The 8,998-nt window shown below is 39.8% G+C and overlaps 1 protein-coding gene across 2 annotated transcripts in view; it reads right to left on the bottom strand.

The window, feature by feature from the left end:
- Positions 1 to 233: 233 nt before the first annotated feature.
- PDK1 (pyruvate dehydrogenase kinase 1) overlaps positions 234 to 8,998 on the bottom strand; it is a 32,535-nt gene continuing 23,770 nt past the window's right edge. For both annotated transcript variants that reach the window (XM_054562673.1, XM_054562674.1), the window contains exons 10-11: positions 5,499 to 5,612; positions 234 to 3,535 (exon numbers count right to left, since the gene is read on the bottom strand). In XM_054562673.1, the coding sequence (XP_054418648.1) occupies positions 3,395 to 3,535; positions 5,499 to 5,612 (255 nt within the window). In that variant the 3' untranslated portion in view covers positions 234 to 3,394. The remainder of the gene's footprint in view (positions 3,536 to 5,498; positions 5,613 to 8,998) is intronic.

Below are 8,998 nucleotides of genomic sequence, written 5' to 3'. Positions count from 1 at the left end.
CAATCAGTCAAGTCATCTGTATTTGGATAATGAAAATCTAGGATAACTCTAGCCATACAAACTCTTCCTCTGGCTTTCTCCATCAGAATAATACACATTGGAAATCTAAATTCCAAACACTTCCTCTACTGAAGATTGTGAGATTTAGTGCAAGCTACTTACCTACAACTTTTTGAATGTTTACAGAATGTGGACCCTTGATGATGCAAGACTTTCACTTAAAAGATAAAATTATAGTTCCAAAACCTAAATTGTCCCAATTTAATCTTCAAAATAAGAGTTGATTCATGTTTTCAGTTTATTGCCATTCACAAAACATTTTATAAAATAGTATGGTAGACTTCCACTTCAACACCATAACATAAAAAACTTCACAGTGCAAGAAAGTGATTGCTATTGAGTAGGAAGATCTCTAAAGTCAACCAGTATTTTAAGTACGGCGGAGAATATTTTGCGATTCTTCCTAAAAAATGTTGGCACGTTCATTAAATGCCCAGGTTATAAAAATCATGTAGTATCAATTCTTATCCTTCAGTATATTTTTATATCTACATAGCATCGCATTAAATGTTGGTGGGCAAAAGAATGTAGAAATCTAAAAACATTTCAGGTTTTAATGATTTAATACCAACTAGCAAAAATCTTCCCCCCAAATATTTTTGTACGTAATTTTCTGTCCATTACCACAATAACAAGGTAAAGAGCCATGATACCTTAAAACGAAGCTAAAGGAAAATATTTCACTTTTCCTTTAAAAGACAATTTCTTAGCCCTTAAAGAAGGACGACTTTAAAGTTTGGGGTGCGAGTAGCATTTCATAAGTAAAAACATCCAATTATGTCAGTTGTACAACTGTTTCATTTAGGAAAGTGGATACTTTTGATTTCAAATGATTCTAAAATATTTTGTCATTACAAGACAATTGTCATTTTTTTTTCTTCAGGTCCCGGGAGCAACAGTGTGTCCGTGGGCGAGGCTCTCAAGCTGAACACCTACCACCTGCCTCCGCCCCTTTGAACTACTTTTTCGCTGCCCCTAAGACTCCAGCGGAGGCGTCCGAGCAGCCGCAGTAAGAAGCGACCCAGAACTGCGGAGTGATCCCAGGTGAGGCGCCTCTGCGAAGGCTGAGGGAAGGCGGCCAAAAATGTCGGCGGGGGAGAGGAAGGAACTCGCGCCCTCGCTCGCCCCGGACGCTGTTAGAATCCGAACGGGAACCGTTCGCGCCGGCAGTTGTAGCCTCCTCCCCCAACCCCCTCTGCCGCGGGCCCCACAAGCTCCCGGACCTGGTGAGCCGGTCTGGTCACAGCCACCGCGGACCTCCGGGACAGAAAAGCGTGAAAAAAAACTGTAACACACTGAATAAAGCCATCCGGTGGCATATCCTGTTGTTTTCCACAAAATCCATAGTAAAGGAACAAGAGGATAGGTAAAAAATCCTTGATTCCAACATTTGGTTAGTTTAGCTCAGAAGCCCCGGGCACGTCACACGCCCCGAGTCTTAGGATCATCTTCGCTCAGACCCGGGTTCCAGATTAATTGCCCTCCAACATCCCTCCTAACTTACAAATTTATATATAATTGTTAATCTTAAGGAATCCTTTTGAGAGTGAAGTGTTTCAACTCAATGTATTTTCCAGATAAAGTTTCCCCCGTTTAAGTAGAAAAGCTGTTCTTTAAACATTTAAAGTCTTACCGCTAAAATTTATTTTCAATATATTTCCCTGTTACCTTAAAAGAAGATGAGGTATGCCTAGGTAATAGTCTAACTTCATGGTGTCCCAGAGCTGGCGCCGGCCGAGCGACCAGCGTGGGCCCTGGCTCCAATCTGCCCAATTCTGGGCCACACTCGGAGTCTCCACAATAGAGGGGCACCACCTGCTCTGCCTCTCTGTTTCAAAGCCCCACACACTTACCATAGTATATCATACCAAAATATCTGCAGACTACAAATTACCACGCAAATGCGAAAGTGTTGTGACAAGCTCAAAGTGACTTTTTTCCTGATAACAAAGTCTAGATCTCTCTTACAAACTTTTGTTCTTTGTCAAGACGTGCATTCGTGGTTTTGATCCTTCTGTTGCATACTCTTCTCCAGCAGTTCTTTTGTCTCCTGCTTCAAATTATGTTTCTAATTGGACCAGACTTGAGATTCAGGGCATCTCTCGTGACCTTTGGATAGGTGAAAACCAAAACCTAAAGAGCTCTGTTACTTGAGTAAATGTGGTATCATCATTACTGACTTTAAAAAAATGGTTCCTGCCCTGAGCGGGTGGTTCAGTTGACGGGAGCTTGCCCATTCACCAAAAGGTTGCGAGTTCGATTCCCTATCAGGGCACATACCTAGGTTGCAGATTAGATTCCCTAGTCAGGGTGTGTGCAGGAGGCAACTGATAGATGTTGCTCTCTCACATCAATATTTTTGGGTTGTTTTTTTTTCTTTCCTTCTACCTCTATCTCTAAAAATCAATAAACATATCCTTGAGTGAGGACTTAAAAAAAAAAAAAAAGGTTCCTGAAGTAGGTAATGCATCAGACTCACCTAGGGAGTGTTTTAAGAGAGTTTAAGTCAGCATGTCTGGAGTAGGACCCAGAAAAGCTCTGTTTCTCAAAAGCTCTCCCATTTAATCTCAACAATCGATAGTTCAGTTTCTGGGACTCACTGGTTTGCCCACAATTTCTCCTTTAGAATGTTGGCAGCTGCTAGTTTGTTTTAGTATAAAAATTTCTCCTTACATTAATTACAAGCACAAAGTAGACTGCCCATGATCTAGGCTTAGATCCATAGGGAACTAGTCATTTTAATCCTTTGCAATAAAATTTTAAAATGGCAAGTTAACTTCAGAGCTAAGATGATGCATGTGTATGAAGATGTTTTAAAGTGGATGGTTCCATACTCACAGGACAACTGTTTCTGTTTTACTTGTAGTTAGTCACTCGTAAAATTGAAGACTGTCTTACTACAGTTGACACTACTAAGTAAAGGATGGCAGAACTCCACCAAATAAGAGAAAAATGGTTAACTTGCTAGTCAGTATTAGTAAGAAAATGTTTCCAGCAGGCATAAGTGAAAGGTATTTTACAAAACCACACAGCTTCCTGTAGAAAGCCAAAGACTTACACTCTTTCAAAGTTTACCATAAAGGGGAAAGTTGACCAAAACTACAGATGTTAAAAATATGTTCAATTAACTGTGAAAATATAAGTGTCAAATAGGTACAATTTCATTCTTTCGGAGGTTTAACTGGCATAAAATGGAATTCACTTTCCATTTATTTTACCCTAATAGTTGTCAAAAAGACCCATGAAGTATTTGGTAAAATGTAGTTCTCAACACCATCCCTTCCAAATTTAATACAAAAGCCACATATGGATTTCCTAGGGGTCCCAAGTGTATCTAGGCACTGCGGAACGTTGTCATGTCTTTTGGTTCTCTGCTGGGGACACACCAGTCATCAGCCTCATGGTTGGTGTTGTAATGCTTCCAGGCAGCTTTGTTATACACTGGGAGTCTTTCTATGGATTCTGTTGACAGAGCCTGTAAGAAAAGCAGGACCTAAGTCTGGCATGTTTTTAGAATCCATTATTTAAGAAAATATACAGTGGCAAAAGGTCACTAAAAATTAAACAACGCTTTACTTGTTTTGTATTTTATTAATCATAAAACCATCTCCATGAATTTTTAAATAGGGTACATACTTGAAACAGATTATTGACCTAGTCTATGGCACTGCCTGGTTTGCATGTTGACTGAACGTGTTGCCTGGAAGCAACTGGATTGAAGTTTTATACAGTGTAATACTTGCCTCTTATAAAGCATGACCAAGAACAGAAGTTGATTAATTTAAAAAGTCTTGTAAGTATAATCATTTAATAAACTTTTAATTATTTATTAGAATAAGCACTTTTTTCAGGCACTGTACTTTTAAAAATTCAATGTAATATTATTGTCAATATATATAAAACTATGTCTAAGGCATTTTGGTTCTATGTCTAAGGTCTAATGGTTCAGGCTTTTGCATGAACCATTTCTGGCCCTGGGTTTGATCCCGTCTTTTCCTCCTGCCATCAAAGCCACCAATTTCAATTAAAACATGTGTTTCTGCAGCATGCATAATTGCATATTTCCAACATGTTACTATTAATTCACTCTTCTATTTCACCTTCCTGTAAATCACTGGAACTTGAAATAAACTCATTATCTCCTTCAAGTGGGGATATTTAAGTAGAATTTCAACCTTAAGTCATAGGCATTCCCCAAGATATAGAAAATATTGAACTATAAATTTCATTCTGATAATCCGTAGGAAGGTATTTGATGTTGACAATTTTAATGATTCTGTAAGACTTCCTGTCATCTATTTTTTCCAAAATGGAACTAAAAACCTTTCACTGATATATTCCCTTTAAATATGCCAGAACTGCCAGCACCGCTTGATTTATAGACTGGATCAAAGATGCTACATTTAGTGATAAAAAATATTGCCTTCATGTTGCCCTTTTTAAGTTCCTTAAGATTGAGATGGTTGAAAAGAAGAAAGAAAAAGAACTATGATCTTGAAAGAATTTAACCTTTTCAGATTATTTTTTTCCAGTAGAAAGTCTTCACCATTTCCTGTAAAATGGGTGCCATCTAGTGGCCAGAACAAGAAACTAGCATCACTGAATAATTAGGCATTGAACACATTAACCAGTCCAGTGGATTGATAGAACTCAGTGCTCTCTACCCCTATAAAATATACTAATTCCTGCATTAACACATGGAACATCCAAAGCCAGTAGGCTCAGTGCTTCTGCTCCCATCTGGTGAGCAATAGCCTTACCAAGAATCACCTGTGCTTGTTCCCAAATCTGTTTATGCAATTACACCTGTTATTGTAAATACATAATTTGATAGTGTATAACTTAAAGTGCTGGAAAATAAAAGGGGGAGGATTCTTTGAAAACTAAGATGAATGTTTTGAAAAAAACTCATGAAGTAAAGTCACATAAAAATTGATGTCAAATCAGAGCAGAATACATTTGTAAAGGATTGCATAAAAATTAAAGGATTATGCACTTGGTTGTTTCTTTGTTTAAAGAAACCAAAAAAAAAAAATTGTAAGTACAGCTTCTGCAAGGAAGATAACTGAAACTTCAATCTGTAGAACCAAAGAAAAGTCCTGGGCAATACACCAAAAAACTAGTAGATCAATGTCCATTCATGTGCTTTATGTTAAAATTAAATCTGTGAAACATAAAACTTTTTATGAGTCCCCACTTTAACCCTCCTTTTTTTCTATTAATAACCATAATCCTCGTCATTACACATAAAAGCATTTCTTTTCCCAGAGTCAAGGAGATAATTTGTCAAAAAAAAAAAAATGAGGTCTTATGTAAAAAACCATACACCTCTATTTTAATAGTGTGAGATAGAGGGAGTTTTCATTACAGTTAAATATTGGCATCTTTTCTTCTTACCAAAAGAAGTCTAGGTCACTCAACAAAACTATAGTTACTACCTTAATATAGATCACTGCGTCTGTTCCATAGCCCTCCAGTGAATACAGCTTCAGGTCTCCTTGGAAGTACTGTGCATACAGACGGGAGATGGGCAATCCGTAGCCAAAACCAGCCTGTTGTGTTAGAAAAATGAAATTCTATTCAGAAAGCCACAAACTGAAATACTTATCTAATGAAAATAAATGCTACTGAATACCCCAGGACTATCAGAGCCTGTATCTAAGAGACTTCCTAGTACCTAAGTATTTCTAACATCAAGCTGGACCCTAGCCAAGTTCTACGTTAGATGACTCCCCTTGTGTCACTTAGAAGTCTTCATTTTTCTTTCTACTATAAAATGACTTGAGGGGTCTGGAAGCACACTGCTTTGCTTCATTGGCCTGCTCTAGAGTATCCCAATACTGCTTTGGGCAATATCACACAAAACATGTTCTCTCTTTTAGGAGGAGCAAGAGTAGAAAAAGCCCTGTCACAACCTAACAGATACATCTTGTGACTTCATACCCTGAATTTCCAGCCTGTGTTCTGAACCTGGAGACATCCATAACAGCTCTACTTTCTTAATTCTCACTTATAGCAGGTCACTCCCCTGCTTAAAAATTTTCAAACCTCAGCCCCATCCCCCACCACTAGCTTGAAATAAAAACCCAAGCTCATAAAAAGAGCTTTCAAGACCCGATAAGATCAGGTCTCTGCCTCCTACTTTCCAGTCCAACTGAACTAAAGCTCCTGCTCTTAAGTTCTTCAAATATATGCTATTTTTTACTTCTGTGTCTTTGTTCATCCTGTTCCCAGTATCTGGAATGACCTTTACTTGAATAAATCCTACCATCCTTTAATACAAAGCAAACCTTAGATAATATAAAAACAGCTTTTTATCACCAAATGAGTGTTCAGTGACATTCTATTTAACACTTTAGTTAAGAGCTAATATGGATTTGGGAATGAAAGTGCTATTAACAAATCCAGGCTCTGACTTTACCTGTCTCCACCACTTATCTGACTTTTCTAACCAGTTTCTCTTCATCCCTCCAAATCGACTATCCATTTTCCACATTCCTCCTTGCCCTGGGAGGCTGAGCTGAATGGGTGACGATGGATTCCCATGCCCTCTGCTTCCAGTGGGTCCGGCCAGTGGGGCACTCGTAGGAGTTCAGGGGGAGTCACGTCAGGGTATCCACTCCCCTTCAGGCTGAGGCTGCTTCCCTTGGGCAGGTTGGGCCCCTTGTTCTACTAAGTAGCTGCTCTACAACCTTCCCCTTCTGCGGGTTCTACTAACTTCTCCCTTTGATTCTGGGTCTCCACCCAGAGGCACCTCCACTGCTGGAGACCTGGATCCCTGTGCTATCCCTACTCGTAGCTCTGTAATTTGTCTCTTTGTAAATGAGCCTTCCTTAATTATCATAATTTGAATGCTTTATCTCTTTTCTGTTGGGACCCTGATACATCAATTAGTTCCAAAAACGGGCCCAAGGAAGCGGCACAAGCAGATGGTTCAGGATGCCGTGGCCTGATCTGCTTCATAACGGCCTCTCCCTCGATCACACAGGCGGACTCATGGATCTTCCCCTACAGGTAGTTCAGAGAAGAAAAACGGCCTAGTCCCTGATGGATCTACACGGGACGCCAGCGCCAGCCAGCACTGGACGGCCCTTTCACTACAGCCTCTCTCAGGGCTGGAATAAATCCTACCCATGGGCAGACCCTGAGGTGCAGCACCCACATGGCCTCACAGGGGGCAAACCACTGGCTGGCTGGTCAGGGACTTGGAGAAAATGAAATTGGACAGCTGATGAGAAGGAGGGTCTGCAAGACAGAAACGGGGACGGTCCCCTCTGAGTGGGCTCACAGTATAAAGATGTTCCACGCATGCAGACGCCCACCAGAAGGCAGCACATGGAGGAAGCTCTCAGCAGTCAGGCAGACAAGATGAGCACACCTGTGGATATCAGGCAGTCTTTCTCCAGCTGCCCCAGTGTTTGCCTCCTGGGTCCACTTACACAGTGATCATGACGTCAGCACGGAGGCTCTGAAAGAGCTTCACAAGTCTTCCCCTCGGTGAGGCTGTGTAGACACACAGGGAAGACTGTGCCATGTCAAGCCTCCTGTTTTCTTAAAAATTCACACAAATTCTAGCCCTGGCTGGTGTGGTTCAGTGGATTGAGCACCAGTCTGCGAACCAAAAGGTCACTGGTTCGATTCCCAGTCAGGCACATGCCTGGGTGGTGGGCCAGGTCCCCAGCTGAGGGCCTCCAAGAGGCAACCAACTGATGTGTCTCCTGCACTTTGCTATTTCTCCCCTTCTCTTTCTCCCTTCCTTTCCCTCTCTCTAAAAGTAAATAAATAAAATCTTTTTTAAAAATTCACATAAGTTCTGCCTCCTAAACAACAAACATTTAACATGACTTTGTGCCAGGCACTATAAGAGGTATTTTTACATAGAATCAAAGTCAGCCCTTACAGTAACTCAGTTTTTAAAGTTGGAGAAACTGGGGTATTAAAAGGTCCATAATTTTCCCAAAGCTGCACAGCTAAAATGTGGTGAAGTCAGGAATGGAACCAGACAATCTGGATCGAGTCTGGACTAGTATGCTACACCCTCTCCACAAAAATTCTACAATATTTGTTTACAACAAAAGCAGTATATCCCTTCCCTCCCCTTACTTCTAGAGCAAAATTAGAGTCTAAGAAGATGCTCATGTTTATTATTTGACCTTGTCTGCCCCTTAGGGCATGGATGCCTATCCCAGGCACCACATATCTATATTGGAGAAACTCATTACTACATTAATCATTTTAAAAGCTTTATAAGACATGAACCATATTACAGTTGTAGCTACAGCATTTGTGCTATATAACAAGTAAAACTATTATAATGAAGTCTTTCATAACTTCCTAGAGTTTAAAATAGATCCATCTCATACTGTGTTTCATCATGTTACAGCATAGCTCCAGTGTATGTGCCACAGAAGATTCCAAACCTAGAAAAGCAGTTCTTCCAGAATTACCGGTCAGAGATTTGGCAAAGCGCTTTTCTGGGGGGTAGGGAACAGGGATGGAGTCAATTCAAAAGTTAATCTTATTAAACCTGAAAATAGGTGACTATTAGGATGAATAAAAAATATCAGCAAAACAATTATAATTAGAGCCATTTCCAGGTTGGTGGTTAAACTGGTCAGACCTCTAGTCTTATTCCTGAGTCTCAACTATGAAAGCTTTCTGTTATAAGTTCTTGAGGGAAAAAAAAATCAACACTGAAGATTAAATCAATGGTAATCAGCTACCAATAAAATTGCTAATTTAGTCTTTACATTAGAAATAGTATATCAAAATGCAGTTTACCATATGAAAACTACTGACATATGACTATCATCTTGGCAACAAGACCTCTAAAACAATACTCTCTGTCTTGCGCTCTTCAGTCAAAAGAAAAAAATAACCAAATGCTGTTTAAATTTAGAGGAAATTGTTTTTTCCTAATAGCTTCTTCTTCCTTGTG

This window comes from Pteronotus mesoamericanus, unplaced genomic scaffold (assembly GCF_021234165.1).
Source record: "Pteronotus mesoamericanus isolate MK-2021 breed Mesoamerican mustached bat unplaced genomic scaffold, CSHL_Meso_final scaffold_651, whole genome shotgun sequence".
Lineage (NCBI taxonomy): Eukaryota > Metazoa > Chordata > Mammalia > Chiroptera > Mormoopidae > Pteronotus > Pteronotus mesoamericanus.
This window is presented reverse-complemented; position numbering and strand designations above follow the sequence as displayed.